The sequence below is a fragment of the Drosophila suzukii genome, chromosome 3, assembly GCF_043229965.1.
Source record: "Drosophila suzukii chromosome 3, CBGP_Dsuzu_IsoJpt1.0, whole genome shotgun sequence".
In the NCBI taxonomy this organism is placed as follows: domain Eukaryota; kingdom Metazoa; phylum Arthropoda; class Insecta; order Diptera; family Drosophilidae; genus Drosophila; species Drosophila suzukii.
The window spans coordinates 62,979,000-63,006,291 of NC_092082.1; the positions used below are offsets into that span (position 1 = coordinate 62,979,000).

General features: G+C 38.8%; 3 protein-coding genes across 4 annotated transcripts in view; 1 reads left to right on the top strand and 2 right to left on the bottom strand.

Moving 5' to 3' along the window:
* The window catches only part of mtd (TLD domain-containing protein mustard), an 81,837-nt gene extending 67,040 nt beyond the window's left edge, over positions 1–14,797 (bottom strand). Inside the window, exon 1 of one of the 2 annotated variants that reach the window (XM_070995786.1) lies at positions 14,332–14,797. The gene's annotated coding sequence lies outside the window, so the exon portion shown is untranslated. The remainder of the gene's footprint in view (positions 1–14,331) is intronic. The other variant, XM_070995787.1, reaches the window with a different exon arrangement.
* Positions 14,798–23,875: 9,078 nt separating this feature from the next.
* LOC108011240 (stromal cell-derived factor 2) lies at positions 23,876–24,980 on the bottom strand. The gene is made up of 2 exons (XM_017076344.4): positions 24,758–24,980; positions 23,876–24,619 (listed from the first exon to the last, which is right to left on the bottom strand). The coding sequence occupies exons 1-2, from the start codon at positions 24,816–24,818 to the stop codon at positions 24,030–24,032; spliced, it is 651 nt and encodes a 216-aa protein (XP_016931833.3). The 5' UTR covers positions 24,819–24,980; the 3' UTR covers positions 23,876–24,029.
* Positions 24,981–25,333: 353 nt separating this feature from the next.
* On the top strand, positions 25,334–27,231 carry LOC108011239 (uncharacterized protein CG1161). Its single transcript, XM_017076343.4, has 5 exons — positions 25,334–25,502; positions 25,567–25,793; positions 26,339–26,447; positions 26,507–26,632; positions 26,919–27,231. Exons 1-5 carry the CDS (start codon positions 25,434–25,436, stop codon positions 27,072–27,074), a joined length of 687 nt encoding a protein of 228 aa, XP_016931832.4. The 5' UTR covers positions 25,334–25,433; the 3' UTR covers positions 27,075–27,231.
* The last annotated feature ends 61 nt before the right edge of the window (positions 27,232–27,292 follow it).

The following is a 27,292-nucleotide window of genomic DNA, read 5'->3' on the forward strand; positions in this document are numbered from 1 at the left end:
AATAAATATGGGTTTGGCATACGCCACACTTAGAGGCAAACATTCGTTAGGATTTCTGTTTTGGGTATGGAAACAGTGCTTGGGTAGTTATAAGCAAATATGTATTTCAGTGTTTGATTGTATTAAAGTCTTATTAAAATAAAAAAAAGTAGTTTAGCAAAAGGATAACAGAGCAAGAAATGTTATAGATTTTGTACACATAGAAGATATAAGAAATATGATTAGGTATTGTAATAAATGTAAAAATTAAAATTTTATGTTTTTTATTAAAATGTATTAAGTAGAATGTATTTAAGCGTGTTTACAGGAGTAATATATGAGCGGAGTATAATTGTTTTCCAGCTGTTTTTTGTATAAGAGCCGAATAAGAGTCATAAGCGATCACAAGCAGCATGCCTTCTAGTGCTAAAGTTATAGTATAAATCGTAAGGGAATCAGGAAGATAGTATTTTTGAAAAATGTGGAAAAGTCTGACAAGTTCAGATAGGTGGTGGAAAATTTTTCAACTTTTGGAGGAAGGAAAAACGCACATTTCCGATCGTGTGTCGTCGCCTTTCTGCGGGATATCAGGAGTCTGGACACGGATTGTGTGAGTGTTAGCGGTGTCGGGTGGTCCAATGGCTTGGGGAATCAGGAACTGGAAACTGATCTTTGATTGTTCGGGTAGGCAGAGTCTGTATTTACATATGTCTGGCTAGTTGGGTTGACTGGATATGGACTCGGAGTAGCTGCAGTCGGGTTAGCTATAGGTGGCATAGCAGATATTGGGCATAGCGTGCTCAGCCGATGCAGAAGCTGCATTTACTGCACATTCGAAGGCACACAAATTCATTACTTTCATTACGGGTTGGAACGATCAAACAGTACATTTAGGTAGACATTTATATGGGGGGCAAGGCAATCTATATTTGTTTCTGATATCGGTATTTAGTATTCAGTATTTGCTGGTTGTTCTCTTCTCGTGTTTGTTTAATATGTTTTATTCAGTGTTGTGGCTTTGCTGTCTTTGCCGCTAAATGTTGCGCAAATATTAGCAGTTTATCTATGTGGCTAGAGGCGGACGATTACAGGTAGGTAGTACTGGATATGGGCTAGTTATGTGTTGTTGTATGGGCATTGTTGCTTAATTAGCTTTAGCTATTTATAATTTAATTAGCAATATGCATATTCGTTCTATTTGATATTTGGTATTTGTTCAGTGTGTTTCTGTGTTTGTATTCTTGTTCGTATTTGTTTAGTGCTGCAATTGTTTTTGTTTCGAGTACTGGGTCTTTGTGGCGTGTTCGAGTTGGATTCGGATTATTTGAGTGCGCTATATGGTCGTATTAATAGCATTATCATTATATTTATATTTTTCATAAGTGGATTAGATATTGGGTATCTGATGGGCAACGAACCTGCAAAGAAAAATAATGAAAACGGATTATTGCAGGTTTTATCGGTAAAACTTTTTTATAAGATCACATGAAAAGCAGCATTGGTTATTTTTTATAACAAAAAGTTTTCTAGGAAATATATCGTACATTTTAACGTTTTGGCCACTTATCATTTTTCAATAAACGAAGAGAAATTACTATAGTCAATGGCATAGCCTACCAAATACCCGTTGCTCAGCTAAGGGGAGTGTGAGGGAGATGGAGATATGCAAGCAGCAAAGCTCCTGTTCCCAAGATTGCACACTATATTAGCTTATAACTTGTTTATGAATAGTCAGATTTAAACAAATTTTTGACATGCAGATGGATATTGATAGTCAAAGCAAAATCCCATTTACTTTTTCCAAAATGTTCAAAAATGTGGACATGTTTTAGCGTTATGAACGTTTTTATGCGTTAGATTGGGCTTGGCACCCTCCTGAGATAAACTTGCGCTGCGCACAAATCTCTGGAATCCCAAAATTCGAGCTTTTATAGTTTCCGATATCACAGTGTTTATACGGACAGACAGACGGACCTCGTTATTTCGACTGTAGGCTAGTAATCCTTATCAAGACTATATATACTTTATGGGTTTCGGAAACGCCTCCATCTACTGTTACATACTTTCCGATGAATCTAATATACCCTTTTACTTAACGAGAAACGGGTATAACAAAAAAGAAAGCGAACTTCGCCAACCGAAGTGTATATACCCTTGCAGCTAAATCCATTTCATGCATTAAAAACAGATGTCTATCACAGAAAGCGTATAAGTTATATAAATGCGGAAGATTTGTTAATAAATATACAGCTAGTTTATATAACAACTACGATTATATGATATAGTCGTCCTATATTATGAACCAAAATTCCTAATTGGAAGAAGAGAAATTCAGAAATAATAAAAAAATTGAAAATCCCAGAGTAGAATATTTCCAAAAATAATGAATCTCTTGTTACTATTTTTCCCATTATTGCTTTCCGGTCCGTTCCCAATGAAATAAAAAGCAGACTTTTGGAAAAGTTTTGTCCCGAAAGCTTTAAAACTGAGTGACTAGTTTTCGTAGAAGCGGAGATACGGACGGGCAGACGGAAATGGCTAGATCAACTCGTCACTTGATGCTGATCTAGAGTTTATATACTCTATAGGGTGGGAAATGTCTCGTTCACAGCGTTGCAAACTTTTAACTGAAATTAAAATACCTTCATCAACGGTATGATAACGAGAAACATCAAACTTTTAACAAACATTCAAAGCCAATTTGTTTCGAGTGTCCTTGCTGGTAACTATTTTATAAATTGAGTTCTAAACTTACCTCTTTAGTTTTATAAAGCTTGAAATTATTTTAATTTTCCACTATCTCAACAATTAAAAAGAACATTTCTTTTAAAAATAGTTAATAACATTGTCTACATAACCTTTAAACTATTTGACTTACAAGTACCATGTCCAGCACTTTGTCTTGATTGGAATCGGAACCGTACAAACAGAAAACTGCAAAAATGCATATAAAATAAAATCAAAAGTCCTGCAAGGACATTCAGATATCCGATACAAAAACAACATCGGCTTCCAGAGGGCTGAAAAAAATGTTTTCATAAATGTTCTCTTGTCGTTTGGCAGAATTGCACTTTACCCCATCGAATTCCGCAAAATAAACGCACTCAATGCCATTCCGAAATGGGCATGTTCGAAAAACCGGCTTGCGCCATCACCGATGATTTCCCCCACTTTCCGTTTACTTTTCGTTTGAATTGTAACAGGATATGCAGTTAAAAGAAGCAGAGAACAAGCCCCGAAAATCCTCTAAGCTTGCACGTGGCTATAGACCCAATGTCAAATTGCATTAGAGTGTGTCGGCTCTCGAAATATGCAGAACCAGCCATATGAATTATGCATCAGGGTGGGGGCATGACAAGGAGCTTTCTTGCCACATTATGCATTGGAAAATGTTAAACGGATTCCGAATCACAGTGATGTCGCGAAAGGATGATGCGAAAGGCCAGAATAGTTTTGGCATTTGATGGGTAGAGTTTACAACTTCAATTCGCCGTCACCAAAACCCGCTACTTTGGCAGGAAATAGCTGGGAAAAGCAAAAATTCAAGGCTGAAGTTTCTAAAGGGCTAAAGATTCAGACATATGCTATACGTCATTAGAAAAGAATCTGAAAGTATGTTTAAAAAATGTTTTTTGAAACAGTTTTTTGTAAATTTTCTCTAAATTGATCAAAACGACCCTTATTTTCTGTCTTATGACTATATAGTCCTCCTCAAATTTTAGCATATCTTAGAAGTACAGAAAAACTCGGTTTTAAAAGTTATAGAGCATTTAAAACAGCTACATGGTTACTTTCTTGTTGAATAAAACAAAAGAGAACGCTATCAGATACATACATATAAGCATATAAGTTATATGGGGACGAATTCTAGTCATATTGGGGTATTCTAGTTTGAGAACTAACACTGAACCTAATTACCTTACAAAACTTCTGGTTTTAAACAAAAACACCTCTATTATATTTTTAAAAAAATCTATTCAATGTTTTAGTATATGTAAAACATTTAAAATATATAGAAAGATCAAATAAGTATTTTTATTAAACCAAAAATGTACATTAATAGATCAATATCGACGAGCCATGAGTTCATATTCTGTGCATGAAGTAGAATTTAATCTCATTCACTAATATCACAGAATGGGAAAACACACAATGTCACGGCTCTGCGCCCATTTAATAATGAATGTGTGCCGGGCCGATGGCGCTTTTTGGTTTGATGTCCCTTGGCTGTAATTACGCCAACATCAACGTCAGTGCCTACGCTCCAGATAGAGCTTTAGCTTAAACGCAGCCACATGGCCAAGAGCCGAGCTCAACTAAACCGAACTGAACAGCAGCAGTCCTGCATAAAGGCACTGCATCTGTCTGCACTCGCACACACGCTCATTATGATTATTATGAGCAGTTTCTCTCTTTTGGCCGGCATTCAAGCCAAGTCTGTTGCTTTGCCCTTCGACGTAATGGGCACCCCTGCCACCCCTTTTCGCCCGTGGGCCCTGTAATGTTGCATTCAGTTGGATGCCGCTGGAATAAAGTGAGTGAGTGAACAGGCGGGGGGTGGGGGATGTGGGTGATGCCATAAAATGAGCATCAGGGCACATTTAATAATAGCACTGAAGCTTGTTCTATTGGCACTGTGGTAAAAACTTTTAATTAAGAATAAAAATGCAACAAAAAAAATCTTACGTACCTTAAACAATTTAAGTTCCATTTCAAGAACAAAATCTCCACCCTTCTCTTTAGATTTCCTATGAAAATTTATTCTAGGGGCAGTTCGGCAGTGGAACGATTTTTATAGTACGCTCCCTAAGTATGCAACACATTTAGTGATATAACTTATTTTTTTCACAACATCCCTTATTTTACCTTAGGGTTAGCAAAATTCATGACACGTTTCTTTAAAATCCCCAATGAGATTCTCCAATTTCATAGTTATACATTCGTTCCCAAATATTTCCCCCTCATATGCACTGTGGTGTCGCACTACTTCTATGGATTCCTACGTATGTAAGATGGTGTCCGTGAGCAGCACGGAAACACACACAAATCCCTATCCCCGACAGGACAAGCACACTTTTCAATATGTGTGTGGGTGTGGAATGAGTAATGACTGCCTTCAGCCAGAGCATTTCAGCATTTCAGCAGTTGAGCATTTGAGCATTTCGGTATTGGCAACGCGTTCCAATGTCCTTACACAGACAGTCGTTCGCTCATTCTGAAGGCTATGCACTTAGGCGAGGTCATAACTATGCGACGCAGGGGGAGAGCAGCGAGGGGAGGGGCCAGGGCGAAAGGGAGAGTGCTAAAATGTTATGTAAAGTGGGTTGGCCAGCTTTAAGCCAAAGGCTTTAAGTGAGGACAGCACATACTTTGACATACTAGCACTGAAAACAATCGAGCTATACCTAGGAGCTAAAATTAGCTACTTAACATTTTATACTTTTGAAAGTCCAAGATGATATTTTGATAAAGATATCGCGATTAATATCCTATCGAAAATATCGAAAACATTGTAAAATATCGATACTATCGAAAAAAGGTATCGCATCGCAGCGTTAAATGATCGATTTTTATGGCTACCTTTCTATAAAATATCGATAAAGTAAATTAGTTTAAAATAAATATTTAAATATTTTTTTTTCCAGTGCTGTTACAGAAAGGACATTTGCATAGTGAACCGCGAGCAGCTTCCGCAAACGCATCCGTTGGCGCCCGACTGGCTTCCTCTTCCGCTGTTTCGGTGCCTCGGCATTCATTCATAATTGCAGGATGCATTTTGTTTTAGTTCTTTTAGCACCACCCCAACGGTACCTTCCCCTCTGGCTGGGCAAACATCAAGGATATCCTTGAGTTGGCACTGAAAAAATATTTGCACTCGCCCAGTTCCTTTATTCCTCGGCGAGCCCTGCCACTTGTCGCCCTTTCACGAATTCCCCACGCACAAATGTTCCACTCTTATTGGCCCTAATTGATCTAGCGGGCAGGAAGTGGGCGGGTACTTAATTTAGTTACTCTTGGCCCAGTGTGTGCGAGTGTCCAGCAAATGCAAATTGCATTCACATATTTTAAACGCCCTGCGGGCCACCAGGGCGCATACGTAATGGAATTGACAGCGCGGAAAATCGGAAACTCTAGAGCTCTGCTGCACAAACTGAACTTGCGACCAGTGCCAGTGTCTATGTGTGCTCGGTTTGCAGGGCTCCGGCTGCCCGCAAATGTAATTTATGCCTATAATGGGTCCTGCCTCCGCCGTGCGGCTTTTGTTTCCCCTTGCAGGGAAAAGGGAAAGGGGTAAGTGACACATGGATGGGGCCACCAAGCAGTTAATGCTCTGAGATTGGCTCCATTGAGCCCCGAAACAAAGTGGATTTGGAATAAGTTTTAGTGTTTACCCTGAACTCTCCCTTCGCTATATCATTGCCACACAGCATATCGGACTAGCTCTTCAAAAATTTAACTACTGCATTAAAGCTAAGCACATTGCCCCACACAGAGAGAATTGTGACGTTCTAATCTGAGTTCGCAATGTTCTTAAAACCATATGAATTGGCGATATTTACATTGTATATCCCAACCACTAAACTATTAGTTCAGTCAGTAGTGTATACTTATCGAAAAGTTGTTAAGCAAACTCCAATTAACATTTTTCTTCTCACCATTTCGTTCTAATATTAAGATAATTGATACCAAAATGTACTTACACGGTTTTTAACAACGAATGTTCTCAAATCAAGAACAATGTACTTGAATATTTCTCTGTGTGCATATGAACTAGAACATGATTGCACTGGACAAATTATGCAAATTATATTGAAAACCTTTTAAAGCCAACCCTTTCTTGGGAATAAGTCAAAACAAAACCTACTCATCGCCAAGCCCATTTTTCAGTAAGAGCGGATCTTTTTTGTCCAATAGTCTGCAATGCCAAGATTAAAAGCCCTATATAGTTGTCTCAACGGCTCGATCTCTGTCTTGCCCACTTAATACATAGCCAAAAACCACAACGGCAAACATAAGTTTGCATACTGGAGAAATCGCAAATTTTTTAAGGCTTCCAGCTAGAACAGTTTTCAAATAAAAGGCCTCTCAGGGAAGGTGGATGGGCGGTGGAGGTCTGAAAAGTGACAGAAATTACATCAACACGAGCAGGAATGTTTTGGTTGTGGTTCTCATGACAAAATCAATTGCCCAGCGGCTGAGGAAAAACACGGGACATTCAGCCCAATTAAGTTGTCACTCTGCGAGAAACAAGGAGGCGATATTAATCAAAGTACCAGATAACTAGGTCAACAAATAGGATGTTCATGTTTGGGGGATTACCCACAACGTTGCGGAATTTAAGAGCTTAGCGCACTATTACCCGCTGCCGCAGGGCCCTTGAGCTACCTGGCTGACGGACTTAAAGGACCAAAGAGAAGCAAACAATGTGCTGCAGGATAATGGAGCCTCCTTGGCCACTTCAGTGGCATTAATGCCAGCCTTGCCACAAGCCGAACAAAGAAATAAAGCACCGACATTGACAGACTTGGCTAATGTTGACATGACTCTCTCCGGATCTCTCGAGCTTCGCAATTCGCATTCGCATTTGCATTTCCATCTGCATCTTTGGGTTTGCCAACTATTCCCCGAGTCTGTAATTGCAATTTGCACAGAAGGAGGGAGGGGACGGGGCTTTGTTTGGGCCATGCACAAATGGATTAAGCAATAACAAAAGCGCATTACAAGTGGATTTAATTGCAGGCTTAGTGAGCAGCTCTGCTCAGCAAATTACTTATACGCAGTGTTTGCCCTGCGGTTATGTGTCTACCTGTGGGCGAGTGTTTGCCAGGTTAGTCAGTTAGTTAGTTATGCATTGCTAGCTCGGGGAACTATGCATGGGTATCAGAGTGTCAGCAACGGCCACAACATTTCAAGGTAAGACAGCCGAGGCTATCAGCTAAGAAGTGCAAGAATTAAGGGGGCATTAAAAGGGAAATACCCGGAGAAAGCTCTTCTCTGGCAAAGTTGTAACACCCGGTTTATTTCGTTCTACTTCTTTGATTTATAAATTCTAGGCGGAAAGCAACATCGATTGAACCAGTGTCAATTTATACCTGGCTTACCATGCACAATGGATCAGGATTATCATATGCAATTACTTTCAAGCTGGCCCCAATTAGAGCCAGGTTTTGTTATGATAATTAGCTCTCAGGCACTGTCAGCTTATAGCTAGGTATAAACATTCCTCCAACACGTACGCGCATTGGACCCTGAGCGCCCGTTGAGTTGAACATTTATCAACGTTTTAATTAAAATACGCGGCAGGCACTAAAAATAAATTTCACCTGGAACGTAAAAGATTTCTACAGCGGATGCCTCAAAATTGTGGGGGAATAAGGATGGAGTGTAGAACTTTACTGTCCAAGGAAAGGCCACGTGCGGTGCAATTAAAACGACAATAATGACAGTTAAAGGTGCGATCTGCGAATGGGTCCAACAATGGGTCATCGCATAACGCCTGAGACGCTCGGTCGAATATTAAGAAGTATGTACACAAAAAATAATTGTATGAAATAGTCATCTTATTAAACCTCAAATGCGTTAAAATTTTAAGTCTAAAACAACATTTAAGCCAAAGAACTAACTTAAATAGAAAAATATGTGTTTTTATTAATATTATTTTGGTATATCACAAGTTGATCAGGTCGAAACTAATTATAATACCTCAAAATTTGTACATTGTACACATATGAAATATTTAGTAATTTTGTTCGCTTTTTAATAGAATTCGAAATAGAGAGGGTCGTCGTTCATAATCCCAACCAGAAGTGAAAGTAATGCGGGCTCTGCGGTTCCTGATGTGTCTTCCCCGAAAACTTTGAAACCGTTTTGGAATTTATCAGAACTTATGGCCAAATGGCACGCGAATGGAAGCCACAAAAGAAGCCAAGAAACATGAGCCTCGCACAGGAACACACACAAACCCTCATCCAGAAGCGTTTCCGCCTTGAAAAAGTTTAGCTCCCTCTCCTTTTTTACTAAATGAAAATGGCGCAGCCAGCGAAAAGCTGTATTCGCTCCCACGCTTTCCATAGCCCTCTCTCGCTCTCGCTCTGTCAAGCTGTCTCGCTCCCGCCTGCTGGGAAAATATGAAAAATGCTGGAAAAACAAAACCTTGTCAAGGACAAAGCACGCGACACGGCCAGAAAACAGCTGAGCTGCTGTTGTTGTTGTTTGTGCTCTCCCGCTCGCTCTTTCAAACACCCCCCCCCCCCTCCCTTTTTGTACTAAAATTAAATGTAAGGCCCTGCGCATGTTGTTAACTTAACAGGGTTTTCCCTAGGCTGTTAACAGCTCTGGTTTTCCCGCTGCCTTTGCTGCTAACCTGCCCATTTCCCCAGAATTGATTATCGGCTTTTGCCGTCGACTAAGCACTGTGCAGGATGAGTACAAAGTCCTTCTCTGGCCATACTCGATAGGGAATTGAGATTAATATCTTAAGTTAACCTTAATTATTAATTGCGAGGCTGTTAGTTCCGATCTCGAAAATATATCTTCATTGGGTTGGAATCCATTAAAAAAGAACTCACGAGAAATGTAAAGCATTAAACCATGTATTATTATTATACACTTGGAGATGGTACAATCATTTTGGTCAGATGTTGTAACGCAGTGAAAGAGACCTTTCCTACCCTCTAAAGTATATATATTGTTTATCAGAATCACTAGACGAGTCGATAAAGTTGGGACTAAACATTCCGATTCTGAGGGTTTTGATGTATCACATGTTTGTTTCAGTAGAGTGCCAAGCCCACTCTAACGACCACAAATGTTTATTTATTTTATTCATTAATTTTACCAATCGCAATATTATTTTTAAAGTTATGACTTACTAAGCTATTAAGCTAAGAAGTCTTTTTATGGTCAGTAGTACTACAGACGTCCGCTAGGTGGCGCCGTCTGCTAGGTGCCGCTCCCAAAGATATGCACTGGAATTTTATTTTAAAATTGGTCAACTGTTTCTTGTTTTAAATTCGGTTAGCTGAGTAAGGGCTGAGACACTCGACCATAGCATTTTTATTATATTTATTTTACTGTTCTTTGAAGGCAAGAAAGTTACGCATTGTAATTGAGTGGAATTTTAGAGGAAGCCAAGCATATAAAGGAGTTCTGAAATCGTCGTAGCAGGAGCACAATTTCGCTACACACAATGTCAACAAACTTTTTATTAGCTTTGACATTTTGGCCAATTTAATGGGCGCTCGTGTCAGAGCTCCCCACTCATACAATGCGAAGGCTAATTTTGTATATAGTATAGTATATATAGTATATAGTACACATCTGCTAGTAGGTTTTATGAGCGAGTCGACAACTTTTGGGTCTAGCATTTAAAGTCGGGAAAACCTCAAGCAAATCAAATCAAGTCAAAAGGGTTTGACTCTGTAGTTTGGAAAACTGTAGTGGCTCATAAAAATGCAATATTTATGATGTGAAAAACTTTTAGCCCAATGCTTAATCAAAATGAAGAGGAATTATAAAAACAGACCAAAGTTGGCAGCAATAACAAAACAATAAAAACACCAAAGAGGGACCAACTGACTCGAAGTGACTTTCATATCCACTTTGTCACTTTCCTTATAGATTAACGCAAGTAACATTCCATCTCTAGTCAGTTTGTAACATCTACAGTAAGTGCAAATCTGTTTTGGCGCAAATGGCTTTCAATTTCATTTAATGTGCAACTGAAAACCACAAACAAACACGAAGAGCACTATACTGCAATTTGAATGTTTCGCTTTGACCATCAGCAATACTTTACTATATATACATCAATTCATTTGAAAAGACAACCTAATGCAGGACGAAAGAAAAAGAGATTGGAATGGAACTGAACCGAGAGGATAAGGGAAAGTGAAAACGTAATGGAATACATTTGCAATCACTTTCCTGCAAAGTTTTTCAAGAAATTAAATAAGGAGCCAGGCACCTTAGTGGAAAAATTACGATTCTAAGTAAAATTCGAACGACTATGCTGAGCTATTTCACTGTGTCCACATAGTGACGAAGTGCAGTGATGGTTCAATCATAACGAGGCATTCACCAATAGAGACTAAAAGACTTGAAAACATTTTAGTAAGTGTTTATTTTGTCGCATGTACAAGCATTTTTTTTACTAACTTTGATATCAGAGCTTATGTATTGTTGAAAAGTGTTTTTGCTTGGGATCATCATAGGAATAATAGGTAAAAAATAAAACAAAACTTCGTTGTTTTAAACTTATCAACCCAATCATAATTTTTTTGTAATTAAAAAAAAATGTACTAACATATAATACAGCTGGAGCAATTTAGTTTCCTTAAGTGTACTTTTTAAACTTTAACTAAGAGTCATAGAAAAGTTTTTGAAGCAAGTAATACAGTATTATAAAATAAAATAGAAATGGTTTTTTCCTACAGTTTTTTCCATATCTTACGTAACTGCCCCAGTGCTCGCTTTTCGCAATAGTTATAAATCTTAGTCTTCCAAAGTGCCACAAGGTAAAATGCGACGGCAATGCAATGGCCACAACCGGAGCGACACTCGAGCAAAAGTCCTTCCACAGCCCCTCCATGCCGGTCTAAATGATGATGGGTGACCAGAAAATGGCTAAAATACTTCAAGCTGAAGTCCTGCAGCAGTGAAGCAACAACAAGAACAATGGCAGGACGAAAGCCAAAAGCAATAAACAGGGAAACAAATGAAACGGCGGCAGCGCAGGCAGCGAAATGTGTCCTGGAAATGACGGCGATTTTGTCTTCGTCGTGGGTGGTCAACAAAGCCGCTCTCAAAAAGCACGCTTAGACGCAGAAACAATATACGTGTGTACGTAATAACAATGGGAACCAACAAAGTGTGCAGCTAAAAAACGAGGCAGAAGAAAGTGCACACGGAAAGTATCACAACCATGTTAGTGCCATATACATTGTTTGCTGTCAAACTATGAAACTGTAACGGGTAAGCCAATTGGGAATATTCAAAAATAACACTCAAACGATAGTAAATTCTTTTCATCAATAAAGTGTTTTGAGCGCCTTTTTTATATCCCTGCAGAGCGTATAATGATTTCAGTCACAAGTTTGAAACGCAGTGAAGGAGACGTTTTCGACCCCATAAAGTATCTATGTTCTTGATCAGTATCACTGGACGAGTCGATCTAGCCATGTCCGTCTGTCCGTTTCTACGCAAACTAGTCTCTTCTCAGTTTTAAAGCTACCGGGACGAAACTCTCCCAAAAGCCTTATTTTATTGCAGGTATTATGTAAGCCGGAACGACTGAGAATGATCAAAAAAATATATTTTTTTTTATATGTAAAAAAAGATATAACCGGTTTTTTTGACATATTAATTTCTACTCTTGGGAATATAATTCTTTAAGTATTTTCTAATTTTGGTTAAATTTTAAATTAAATCGGACGACTTTATCACATAGCTACCATAGGAATAATCGGATTATTAATGTCAAAAGATAGATCGTTATATTTCGATTTCGGTAAACATACACTGTAGTCAATTGAAACGAAACATTATCTTAAAATTTTTAAAACTAGTTTTTAGTTTTTTAAAAAAGTTCTGTACAAACAAAGCTTTAACGGGAACAATCTGCGAGGGTATAGAAACTTCGGCTTGCCGAAGTTAACTTCCTTTCTGTTTTATTTTAAAATATATTTTCCTTTGAAGGAGTCGAAGTGACATATTAAATGTATTTGAGTTAAAAGATAAACTTTAAAAAACCTAAAATTAAAAATGTATTTTTAATTTATATTTTATTTTGAATATTTATTTAATTATTACCTTTTCTAATTTTACTTGTTTTTATTGTACCTATAAGAACTCATCTAAGATTTTCTTTTTTAACCAATTTATGTTGCATAGTTTTCTGGGCAATATTATTATTAATGATCAATAACTTTTGAAAGCCATTTTTCCTGGAACATGCTAAACATGTTCCTTCAGAACGATTGGTCTTTGGGATCAGATTTTTAAGTTCAACTACGTATTAAAAATTTAATAAAATAAAATATAGACTAAATAAATTTGACGTCTCTCAAACACGGTCTTCAAAGGCACTATTAGAATCTGCGCGTCATAAGTTAAGTTTTTTATTAATAATCAAAAAAATCTCAAATACAATATTATAAGTTCGATTTTTTAAATTAGTTAATCCAGCTTTATTTCTCTAAATTTTACTGTTTTTACTTTCACCGCAGTTTTATTCAATTAACAAACTGTAATACTCTTATGCACATTTAAGGGGAAAAACTATGCCTTTTGATCGGTGTATCCTGTGATCAGACTACTCTAGCAAATTTTCCATTCTGCGGCTTTACGAAGACGTCTTACTTTCGTTGCGATTCGTAGCAGTGATAACTCAAGGCGAACTATTTTTATGGATTTAAAAATAAATCACATGCAGCTTTGTATATGAGTATATAAACCTCGCCTCTCTTCCGCTACTTTCCTGGTGATAATCGTTGCAAATGTCCGCTCCCAAATACCACACAAATTTCCCCGTCTGAGGAACCCTTTGAGCCGTCATCAAATCAATCAAACTCTTTTGGGATACAATTTCGCTCTCGACAATAAGATATTCAATCCGGGGACTCGACGAGATGATATTGCCCATTTCAGGTCACAAAGGTGGCAAGAAAAAAGGGCGAGAGCAGGCGATGAGGAGATACCGAGAAAAAGTGGGAGTGGCAGGCGGCTGACTGGCGAAAAGCGCCACAAAAAGTGGAAATAACGAGCACTGCGTGGGCGAAGGCACAAAGGAAAGAGCAATAAAACGAGGGAACCGGAGAAAGGGCCGAAAAGAAATTAACAAAGTTGGGCACAAAACAAAACGCAAAATGCCAAGTGTGCGGTTATTAAATTTTGCAAGCAATTGACTTGACCAGAGGAAAATGGGAGGTGGCGATGGGTGAGTGGGCGCCGATAATCGATAAATGTTGTGGAAAATGTAGCGCTGGGAAATCGCTACACATGTTGCAGCTGATGGGGCGAAATTAACTAAAATTGAACAGACGTTGCGATTCAGGTTTCAATGCCAGTCGATTGGTCGAGGTCAGGTTCCGAAACAAATGGGCTAATATAAAAGACAGTCATGGACGTCAACCATTATTAAGAGCCCACTATAAAAAATAGATACAATATTTGTGACAACAGACTTAGATAGTATATGTTTTGGTATATTTATAAGAAAGTTAGCATTCTCTATATTTAAGCAATGTTTTCGAACCACTTAAAAATCTGCTAACACGCCCTAAAACTTTTTCAAAAACTTAACTATAAGATGAGTAATAACTAACAAGTTATTAAAGATTTTTTTCCACTTACATTGCTTTGACTGGTTGTTCTCTGTTGTTTAGCTGTTTTCTGAGTGGTTCTTTTCTGGCACCGCTTCGTATGCGTGATTTTTTAGTAAGTAGTAACTTTCTCGTAATTGACACCGAAACAGCTTTGGGTTGATCCCAATTGACCAAGCACAGAAACGATAGATCGAAATCGGGGAGTAACTTTCCTATAATTTTTGTAGCTGCTTTTTATTTTTTAGCTGCTGTTGCTGTTAGTCGCACACACACTCATGAGCACTCTCTCACGCACACGCACACATCCACCGAGATTTATGTAACACACAGCTGAGGGACCGAAAAAACTTTACGAATTGGCCAAAAATACAAAACCGTTTCTCTTTGATTTGTGTTTTTAAGCTTCAAGGACTGCCATTTTAGGCGTTAGGGAACCACAGGTTTTAGTCCTTTTTTAATTCTCTGTTTTGATTTATATTTGCTGGCCTTTTTGATATAATCGGCAAGGGTTTCTGGTTGCCCAAACTTGCACGCTCAACTGTCCACGATGTACTGTGCTAACGGTATTTACGTCGCTTTGGCCAACAGGGCCGAAATACATGGCCAAGAGAGAGACCGAAGGAACTGACAGTACTCTCTCCTTGTCTCTGGCTCTCTCTTGGCAGTCACTTTTTTAGTCCGTAGCCTTTAACAGAACTTACGCTTCCCAATTGCTTGCATTGGAAACGTTGGACCTCAACAATTATTATGTTTTAAAGGTTTTGTAGCCCATTGTGTAATTTAGATAAGAATTATTTACCATGGCCTAAACCAAAGTATTATATTTTAATGTTATTATACATTTCATTGGCTCCTGTTAAAACTTGCACTACGGTAAGAGAAGAAAAACGTAAATGAATTTTTAAAATACAAGTTTTATAGCTAGGGATAGTAAATATATTCCTGAGCTTCGAAACAAGTCCCCGAATTTCCGTTTCCCACTGACAGCTTCTGTTAAAATGTACTGCCTACTGTTAGGGGCGCGTGTCATGCCTAAAAGGCCCGCTGTAAACTTCAAAACTTACGAGTTATTGTTGTTGCTATCAAACTTTCACTATCACGATTCTATAGGTATGCACCATTAATTTGAGGCTCTCTCCTTTCGCCCGACTCCGTGAACTTGCGGGATGCGCAGGCGCAGAGAGAAGCCATTCTTGGCTGTGGCGGATGGCGGATGGCAGGCCTTTCTGGCCACTTGGGGGCTTGTTTTCGGTTTTCAATGTTAAGTGCGTAGGAGACGCCACGAGTGAGAGTGATAGTGATAGTTATGGAGAGGGAGAGGGAGACAGAGCGGACCAGGGAGCAACGGGGCGAATGCGCAACGCCAGCGATAACGACAGCTGGAAACGACAACAGAGAGACAGGCAGACGGGCGGAATGAGTTGGGGGCTCAAGAGGTTCGTGGAGCTGAGCGTTGACCACCTGGCTATTTTCAGGCTGACAAGTCTAGCTTTTTGCACTTGCAAGATATCGTGTACAAGGAATTCTTGAGGTACTAATTGAAAAACTCATGTTGGAAGAGGAATAGAGCACATTGTTCGATCAAAACAATTCAAATTTTGGGTTGCATTCACACACAAAACATCCAATGTAAAATCAACGATTTATTTGTTAAAAGGCCCTCCAGTAAAAAATGGATAATTCTCAAGAAAATATAAATTTACCTTAACCTTTCTGTTGACGTATTTATATAATTTTTCTTGTTTATTATAATCCATGTGTAATGAGTATATAAAAAAATGTATGTCTCCAAAAATGAGTGCTGCATTTATATTATCGCAAAGGAAAATTTACTTTTCGGGGCTCCACCCAAAATCTTGGCTTTCTTAATTCCAAGTTCAGGTAAGCATCATCGTAGTCGTCATAGTCATTGGAACTCCACTAGATTTTAATATATAATGAGTTAAAAATAGTCAACAATATATACTAGTAAACTTACATGGTTCAGGGAATCGATTTCAAAAATCCCGCGCAGTTCTAGTGTTGGATGAATGGTAGGGTCCCTGTAAAGCTTAATACTATTCAAGATAACTTTTACGTAGTCTTTTGTAAACAAGTTATAGTATCTATAAAGATAAATGGATTTTAGTTTCCGGCTTGATTCAAGAAAGTAGAGAACAAAGTTGCTTTCGTCTCTTTCTGCATAATGGGTTGATGTAATTTCCAAGTCTTCCAGATTTGTTAACTGTGCCAGCATAGGGACAAATCGCTTGTCGGCAAGTCCAAGTCGTAAGGTGGTAAGCCAATTTATTTTTGTTACTTCCACAACATCTAAAAATTCCAAGTGGGTGTCATCCAAAAGCAAGTTTTGGAGACTGCTTAAAACTTTCAGTTCCTTCAGAAGCGCCCATGTTATATTTTCTTCAGTACTATGTATCTGCAGTTCTACGAGGTTTTGTAAAGGAGATAGAGACCGAAAATCTTCCACATGATACACAGAGCACTCTAAGAACTTTAGTTCCTTGAATTGGGATACAAGATGTATCTGGTGAAATGGAAGTGAGAGTAGCCGCATTCTCTGAGGAGATCGCGAGATTAAAGTCCTCAACAGCTTGTAGACGGCCTGGGATGCATAATTAATGTGAATAAATAGCTCCCTGATATTTGACAATTTAGCTAACAGTTCAAAATAATAAGGTGTATTATATATTTGTTCTGAAATTTTACTGTGGACCCTAGGGTTTATATTTTTATTGCTTGTTGGTTGTTGCCAACTTTTGTCAGCCAGTTTTCCCAGCTGAAATCGTTCCAAGGTTTGTATTCCAGAAAGCTCGAAAATCTCTTCGGAAGTAAGGCTTTTGTGGATACTGAGGCTTCGAAATACTTGATCCTCCTTTGCGGCAAGGGATTTAAAAAGAGTTGTCAAGGATCCCTCTGGATGGTCGGTGATAGTCAGGGACTCGAGGTAATTTAACTCGACCAGATATTCAATATTTCTGGAAGAGCAGAAGCCGCATTCCAAAACTTTTAAACTATGTACTCGGGCCAGTTCTATAAGATCTTCAGGGCTGACCACTTTAATTTGTAATTCCTTCAGGTTTTGGATTAACTTGATTAAATTTATTAAGGAAAGATCGCCGATGTGGCCCTTAATCAAAAGAGTTGTCAAGTTATTTAAGGAGGCTAGAGGTTCGAAAAATCTAGCGCAATACGTTAGATCAATTATTGGAAATCGAATTAATTTGTCGGTGAAGTCTAGTATAAGTTTAACAGCACTATTTCTATGGATTATACAAATATTACACAATTCTGTTTCATTTCGATCCACTCGGCTTGCAATCTCCTTAATCGCATTGAGCTGTTTGACCTTCAATGCGACTGTATCTTTAAAATTGGAAGCCCTACAAACAATATTCGTCAAGGATGGAATAGAAGCAAGAATATTCGCATGTTCTGGGGAAAATGACAAACAACGGCTGATATCTATCTTTTTAAGAAGGTGTGGCTCTCTACTTGCTAGTCCCTCAAATACGGCTTTTAACATATGGCCCTTAAATGTTCCAGATAAATAGATCTTATCGATATTTGGCAGCTGGGCAACGCGAGTTATGTGATTAGACATGTCTTCGTCATCATTTTTATTACATGGCGTTTTTGTATGACGATAAGGCTCAAAATTATCTTTATCATTAAGAGACACTTTTAATCTCCCAAGTTCCTCGGCTAAGGCAATATGAAAATTGCAGCCGATAATATTGACGGCGGACTTTTTAAACAAGTTTATCCAATGATCCATTAAAATTATTTGACCTGGACGAACATATATATCGACTGATTCTAGATTCTTAGATTTTGCCAAAACCGCAATGCTCTCTCCATCACTAAAACCGCTCGAAATACGGGATAAAGAGTTAATTTTTGAAATCGCCTGTGTCTCTTGCTTAATAAGAAAAGTTTCCGGAACCTCTAAATACTTTAGGACACTTTTTTCGAGACCTTCAAAACACTTTACCAAAGTTCCCGCTCGATGGTTTCCTCTAAGTTTTAATTTCAGAAGTTTGGGCAAACTTGCCAGCGTGGCATACTCTGTTGCATCCACATCTGTCTTCATCGTTAACTCCAAGTATTCCAGTTTATTACAGTATGGCACAATATCCGAAAACCTTCCATATAGTTCGGTGCTCTTGAATTCAAGAATGACTAAATTCCGATTAGAACGGCACAGCTCTACGAAATCATCTGCTTGCATTTTAGCATTTATATACACTTCCCTTAACCGGTCGAGCTCTGGCACATTTTGGAAGCTATAGCCTGTAAGCTCAAGGTCCTCAGATCACATTTGTTGTAGGCCCTAAGCATATCAAACTCACCTTCAACATAAACCTTAAGAATTCGAAGAGAGTTCTTGTGTCTAATGGCATCTACCACGGCCTGGAACCTTTCCAAGTGTTCGGGATAGTATCGGGTTGGTTTATAGTTCAATGTTAGACGACCCAGGTCTTTATTCTCCCTTATCGCGTTAAAACACAAGTCCCAATATATTTCTCGTTCTCTTCTGGGAACATTTGGTAATGAGTCGTATACCTTCTCAAAATCTATTTCAATGACTTTAGTAGCTTGTAACAATGCAAACTCGATATGCAGTTCATGGTAAAGAATACTGCTCCACTGGTTGAACACTTTGACGAATCTCAAGCAGCTAATTACGAAATTAATAAGATCCCAATAATCGACAGTTTTTTTCTGTAACTTATTGTCCAGTTCGCAGTTAGCTTTGATTTGTCGGAATATCTCAAATAAACAATCATCGTTTAGGTCTAATATTTTTCTAGTGCTCATAGTAGTAATGCTCCAGCCCCAATATCACGACCACATTAGTCAGTTCTAAAAAATTACTGCCATGTAGATTGGTAGCAGACGTTGTTTTTAGCGTTGGCTGCAGTTTTTAATCTTATCGGGGGAGCCAGCAGAAATAAGTTTTCGTACTTTTCTTTACAAAACTTGATATCAGTAAAAGTTTGAGGTGAGACACTTTTGTACTTTCTTGACGACTCCTATAAGCTTAGGGCGTTAATACTTTAACTGATAGTCAAAATGTTTTCCCCCTAAACTAAAAAAAGTATCCTGTCGTGACTAATGTATTAATTAATAAGTGAGCTTTTATTATTAGAAAATTAATAAATCAGTAAACTTAAAAAAATATTTCTTTGCCTTTAATGCACAGAGTTTTTATACCCGTTACTCGTAGAGTATAAGGGTATGTTACATGTATGAGGAAAAAGATGGAATTATACAATATATGTTCTTGATCTGGATTACTAGCAGAGTCGAACTAGTTATGTTCGTCTATTGTTTAAGCAAAACTCTAAACATAATTAAAAGCACAGAGATACCAAAAAATGATCTTGATATTTAAAAAAAAAACGTATCTACTTAAAATAATTTTGACTTCCTTTTCGTGATCGTCCAACTTTACCAGGAACTACCATCATCCTTCTTTGGTCTTCTTGGCTGTAACCTAGAGTTATTAATACTCATGTATACGTATACCAAAAATATTTCAAATCAGACTATTTATTTAAAAGTTTTAAGCAAATAAAGAATTAAAACTATGTGGCGTATTTGGCGTAGTGTGCACTCGCTTTAACTGAGTAATGGGTATCTAATACTCGAGGCCGTCGACTATAGCGTTCTTTCTGGTTTTTATCATATTGTCTTGGAGACAGCTATTTTTACAATTACAGAATTTCGAATAAAATTATTTTTTAATCGAACGACTGTATTTATATTACTGTATTTTTATACAAATCTTATACGTATACATATATAAACTGTAGTTCCCATAATTTTAAAAGGGATTAAATATAACTCTGCCTTGGTCACATAGTTTTTAAATTCTTTCTCCAAGTTGAACAAAAGTTAATATCCGATTTATTTAATATATTCTTAGAAAAACGTTGCAAAGTTAGGTGGTTTTTTTTTAAATAATTGTATCTTCATTTAAAATTGGGTTTAGAATCCTTTTTTGGGCTACATTGAAAAGATTTTATGCAATAGCCTAGGCCACAACGTAGCACAAGGTGCGCCCGTAAGTATGCAGATAATTTCCTTTAGCACTTTGCGATTGCCGGAGTGCGGAAAAGGCGTAGGGCCATGCTCCCACATGGGCATTACACACACCATCGAGCAATCAAACAAACATTGAAACATTCAACCATTTGTGTCAATCTGTCAGTCACTCAGGGAGAAAGTCCTTCACTCAGTTTTTAACGCTTTTAAAGGTTGCCTGCCCACGATAAACAGGAATCGATATTGGCTAACGGAGGCGAGAATTTTATTCCATATATAAAGTATATACCGGTACGATTATGTACGACATGTGCAACTATGTATACAAGGATAGAAAAAGTAACATCTAATAAAACATTTACACCCTAAGCTTCAGCCATTCGACTTACAATTTACATATTTTTGGTTATTTAACCGCACTAATTGTTAATTATTAGAGAACTAATAGTTTTGATACATGAAATTAAACGTATGAGTAGCACTCGCTAAGGGCTATACAAACTAAAGGATATTTTTGGTTGTGTAGCCCCACCCTATAATTATTCCTCCTGGCGATGAGTTCTGCTTATCAATTGTCGCACAGGAAACACAATACAAAAAGGATACAATGAAATAAGGATATGCCACTGCTCAACAATAGAACACCGAGCAGGGGGCGTTACGAAGAGGTGAACGAACATACATGGTTGTATGTGTCTGTTATGCGAAGAGTGTTATGCGGCGTTACCGCGTTAAACGTAAATCAATAAACGCACAGAACGGAAATTTCGAACACCTGTAAGAGATAATTGACGAGAAATTAAATTTTATGTTGCCACAGCTTGTGACAATAATGTCGATATTATTAAACGTATACAATGACTTTAATTGAGCGAGTCCTAGAAAAGAAACAAGTTTTCTATGTAATAAAAACCACTTCCTGTAGAAGAATTATTTAACAAGGTCTTTATTTTATGGTTTTATGGTTTAATGGTTTTATTTTTCGTTGAATCGTTTTTCGATGCTCATTGTTTCCTAGCACTTTTTCGTTCCTGATGACAAGATCGGTGCGGGGTCATCGCCATAATATCGACGATATCAGCCAGTTTTACGTAGCAGTAGATTTCGGGATAATAAGAAACGTTTGACGAAATCACCGTAGACCAATATCAAAAAACCAAAAAGTCTGCTTCATCGGGTGCAACGGCTAACGCTGGATGAGATCCTGAGTGGATGACGTTACGAAGATCTTGCCGCCGGGTGACTGAAAATATATTTAATCAGAGTTAACAGCAATATTGCTTTAACGGTCTGTTATTGAAGGTGGGGGATCTTTCCAACATTTCCTGCTATGGCAACACCGCGCATCAGAAGAACCCCCCCCCCCCCCAGTATCCTTGTTTCCATTTCTTGTTTGTTAAAAATGGTTACAAGGACAACCCGATTATGAGAATCCATAAATGACTGTGTGGGCTGTGCTGTGTTGGGTCTGGTAACATTTTGACCTTACTGGGCTCACAATCAGTTCGGGTTGCGCGGATGGAGAGGACGACGAGGATATGGCCAGGAGGATGAGCAGGAGGATGAGCAGACAAAGCGTTGACAATGCCCTAAACAAAAGAAACACAAAACAGACGAGCAGATAATGGACGTGACGATATTGGGAGGGGGCGCAATGGCAAAATGTATTTACATAGCTTATATGGTCGGGATAAGCTCCATTGTTTCATGCATAAAAACAAAAACAATGCAAGCGAAAGGGGGGATTCGCGGAATGCATCTGCACGAGTAGTTCCCTGAGCTCCAAGCTAAAGTGCTCCAATATGGTCATGCAATAAGATTTGGATGAGAGTTCCAAGATATTGGCCAACTACGCACACACTTTTAACCTTTTAAGCACGGAGAAGGAGTTCTTAGTTTATGTAAGCCACATATCGCCTAAGGAAATTTAATAAAAATGTTATAAGGAAGTATCCTTCCAAAGACACAGTAAAAGCTGACCAATGATGGGAACGGTAAAAAATAATTTGTGCTTTTTAAGATGATCATTTTCGTAACGAAGAATTTGTAAGCATTCAACTAAATAAATTGGAAGATTGGATCGTTTAAAAGGGGTATATTTAAAATCGATTGAAGAAACAGATACGATTTTTGGAGCAACAAATCTCTCAACTCTCAAGCTCAACCTCTAAAATGATTCCAGAACCCAAAAAATCAAACAGTTCACAATTTGGTATTTTTTTACCTGTTACTCGTATATCAAAGAATATATTGCATTCGCGGTTATATATTAATTCTTGATCAGGATCACCATCCGAGTCGATCTAGCCAACTATAATCTCGGAAGCTTTAACCAATTTACAAAATTTTTGTTTTACAACTACATTTTAAAATGTTTAAATTTTATCTTGTGTTATGGCTTGTTTTTCTGTCTGAATCACAGATATACACTTATTTAGAAAGGAAGATCTACAAACGGTGTCCAAGTTAAATCTTCACGACCGAATTTAATTTTAAGCATTTTTTTTAGTTTTAAATTTTTACTTTCAGCCGTCTCATGTTTATTTTATTCAGTACGTTACAATCATTCGTCACTAAGCTTTTCTGGTTTTTGCTGGTGACAAGGATTTTTACATTTACCCAGATGACTTTCGAAAATACCACTTTTCAATAGAATCCCATTGATTATATTCCCTTCCTCTCACATCATCCTTTTTCAAGAAACGGAAACGGTTAACACAATTTCCAAATGGGCCCCGAGTTTTAATCCTCAGATTAATCATGATCTGCGGAAATGCGGTTTTCTTGTTGCGCCACGGGCCCGAAGTCTCCTGGCGCTTATCGTGGATCAAGTCTAATCGGGCTCCTTAAGTTAACTATAATCCCAGCTTAATCACTGGATCAGTAGCAAAGCAACATTTTCCGGGATGGAAATTAGCGAAGTACCTGCTCAGGTCAACTGATCTTGCCAACTGGTTTAACTTAATCCAGGGATTCAACTTTTTCGCCATGCGTGATCGTAAAAAGCAATTTGCTGGAGATTGTTGCGCATTCCATTTCAGCAGCATTCAGCAGTCCAAAACTGTGGCACTTGCAGTTTGATGCCATAATTGATGATCTAAATGGTGAAATCGAACCATTGGTTAAAAAGTAACGACCTGCGATTTCGGAAAAAGTCTATTTGCCGCTTGCTTATTTTAATATCCCTTCCGCCCCCCTAGCTGACCAACGGGTATGTCTTAGTCGGGGCAATCGACAATTGCTTACATTAACTTTCAAAAAGACTGGCAAGTAAATGGATGTTTGCTTTCATTACTCAAGACTCCGCATTAAACATTAAAAATGTGCTTAGGAAAATTGCTAATTTGCGTTAAAAACGGAGTTATGATACGCCCCCAACATATCTTTAAAATCTTGTCTGAAGCCCAGAAAACCAACGACCATAAAACGAACATAAGATACGGAACGCAAATTAAATAAACCCAACCAAAAGTTGTTTCTGACAAGTATCATATATAACCGTTGTTAAAATAAATATTTCCGAATTTCCCTGAATTTAAATAATTTTAATTTGTTGGTTTGCCTTGAGGGTCTTATATAAAATGAACTCGCCATGCAATGGCTTCACATACAAATTCAACTAAATTATAAGTTAAAGAACTAATAGTAGTACAGAGCAGTCGAGGTGCCTTATCTCCACTACAGCTCCGAGTGGGCGTACTCCTCGTGCGTGGAACTCTTCTCCTTGGGCACGATGAAGAGGCCCTCCGCCGTGGTCCAGCGCGTTCCGTGCTGCTGCTTGTGCACGCCCACGATCTCCATTTGGCCGGAGATGGGTCTGCCGTAGGAGCGTCCGGACATGCCCAGGTACATGCCGGTGTCGATGTGGCGCAGTCTAATGTGGGCACTCCGCATCCAGCTGTCGTTGGAGCAGACCACCTCCCAGTGGTCGCCGGTGTCCCCGAGGCCGTCGGTTCCGTAGGCGGAAACCTCCTGCTCGCCAGAGAGCGGTGACGAAAAGTGATGCGAGTGGAGGTTCTTCTTGGTGGTCAGATGCTCTAGTCGCACGGTGGATCCGCAGGCGATTGGCTCGCCCCGTTCGCACAGCTCGCCGGTCTGGGCCTTGACCACCCAGTGGCTGTTTACGTCCTCCTTCTGCTCCACTCCCGTCACCGACTGCTGGCCGGATCCGGATCCGTACTTTACGTCATGGGAGTGCAGGCGGAAGGAGTAATCCGAGTTGAGGAGCTTCAGGATGGAGCCGCAGGTGACCACGTTGGAGTCCGTGGCTGTTTCCGGAGTGGGGAAGATAAGGATGCAGATAAATGTTAATGATGGCGATTGTGGACACTGAAGGGTCGAAAAGAGTGGCGTGGCCAATCACAGAAGCCCACATAGACGCGAGTTTCCCTAGGGTCGAAACTTACCGGCACCGCTGGAAAGGCTGCTGACCAGCGCAAGTCCCGCGAGGAGTAGTCCGTGCTGCATCTCGTCCTGCCCTAGTTATCTTATCCCGTCCTGGGTATTTAAGTCAGCCAAGCTGTGCCGGCAATCACGATTAAAATTCGCGTTGAACACGCAAACAATTCAGTTTTTGGTGACAGGGGTGGTGTGACCATCTGTTAAGGAACCAATTAAACCAACTCTCCTTAAAAATACTGAAAATCAAATTACATTCCCTTTAAGTAACAGTACAAAAAAATTATCGTCCTAACATTTGTCCCTGTAAGATATGGCAAGAGGCCCAATATTGACTATTAATTAAATTAATCATGTTAATAAACTAAAAATTTAAAAAATCAAAAAAAATTCCAGAGTTAAAATGTTTATATGGACCGTTTAAGCTAATTAAATATTTTTGGCCTCCCAAAAAATGCAGGACATAGTTATATGGATTTTCGGTTAATCTTACAACAGTAGCAACATTTAATTTTTTTATTGGAGTACCGTTAAAATTAAATACGAGAAATTCATCACCGGAAATAACTAGTTCCGTGAACTATTATTTACTTTGCAAAGCGGTCACACTGCACATTTGCAGAGATTATGTTCTCCAAATAAAAAGGAAGAAAAGTGAGGAAAATTGAAATCAAAGAAAAATTAATGGCACACACGCGTCTGTTCGTCTACGCTGTGCTACTGGCGATATGTTATTTGGTTGGCGTGACATGGGTGAGTCCCCCAATAAGCCAGATCACATGACTGGTCCACTAATGCGTCCCAAAAATCAACAAAGGCTGAGACTGCAGCGCAATCGTCGCCAGTGATTGGCAGCAACAACAATGCCAGCCAGCTGAGCGCTCCAGCGGCTGCAGCGGCTCCAGCAGCACCTGCCAAGCAAGCAGGGGACACTCCGCCACCCGCTGTGGCGCCTCCGCCCAAGGTCATCGCCAAGACGGTGGCCAATGCTCCCGGCCAGAGCTCTTCCAATTCCAGCAGTTCAACAACGCCATCTACCGAGTGGTAAGTGCTACTGCACCAGCGTTCATACTAATAGTAGCAAGGCCTTAAAAATCATCTTAATATCTTCACGAAGCTAAGTCCGATCCTTCATTAAAGTTTTATTTTCACCTATTAAGCATCTTCATCTATTTCATCAAATTTATGGAAAAGGAACCTCTTTCTGTTTACCCCAGTTGGACCTTCTTCCTTTTAATGATTTATTATTTAATACATTTTTAACTTTTTCGAAGTTGACATATATTTATTTTTCGATTATCTTATTTTAAATGTTGAGAATCTCACTGAAAGTTTTAAAACAACCAAACTAAATGCAAAATAGACAAAACACAACTAAAAATACAATTTTTTATTTCTCGTTTTTAATTTTTGTTACCAACTAAATATATTAATTTTTACAAATGCGAAATTAACTTATTAAAAGCATAAAAAATAAACATTTAATAAATCAATTTATGTAAGTCGTGATTTCACAAAATAAGCTTGCCGTACCCTTATTTTAGTAGGTTTTAAATTTCTCTTATCTTATTTAAACATTACCATTTTAGCGTCTGTGCTGGTGCCCTGCTGCCGCGTTTGGATGCCAATGGCAAGGAATTGCCCATCTGCGCCGAGTGCAAATGCTCTCATGTGGCGAGAAATACGACACTGATCAAGGTTGCGCAAACTTATGTTCTAAAGCTTTCCGTACCTAACCCAGTCCCTCACATTTCTAGGTCGTGGTCATCATTGTGATTTGGATCATCTCCATTTTAGTGATATACATGCTCTTCCTGATGTGCTTGGACCCGTTGCTGAACAAACGAGTGAAGGCGAACTACCAGGAGCACACCAACGAAGATGTACATAACAAGCGTTCTAGATACAAGGGCATTCAATATAGCCTCCTAGTTACAGCCCAAGGCGAAGTTGATGAAGCAGACGATGTTGACGCCGACACGGCTCAACTAGTTGGCAATAAAGAAGCACCACACTTTTGAATAGATTTTAATTTCCACAACCCCCTTTGTTTCATTTTTTAGTTTTTAACCACACCACCCGTCCGAAGGGACACTCACCACTAACCACATTTCGATCGAGATTTTAGATTATCCCGACTAATTCCAAATTCTTCCCCTTTCTAACCAGGACGAGCCGACGCCGCCCATGCCCGCCGTAAACAACCAGGAGCTCAGCGCCAGAGCCAATGTCCTTAATCGCGTGGGCCACCAGCAGGACAAGTGGAAGCGGCAGGTGCGCGAGCAGAGACGCCACATATACGACAGGCACACCATGCTGAACTAAGGAGGGTCGATTTGGAATCGGAGGAGAATAGAAGAAGCATGGGCGACTTAAGACACGTATTCCAAGCAGTTATCTTCTAAAAATTCCGCTTTTGGATCAAATTGAATATATGTTTAGACAAAATTATTATTTTAATTAAATTATGTAACCAAAATAAGATTGGTATTCCGTTTTTATACCAATCTGGAAAACTAAATAATTTTGGGGGGGAAAGTGCA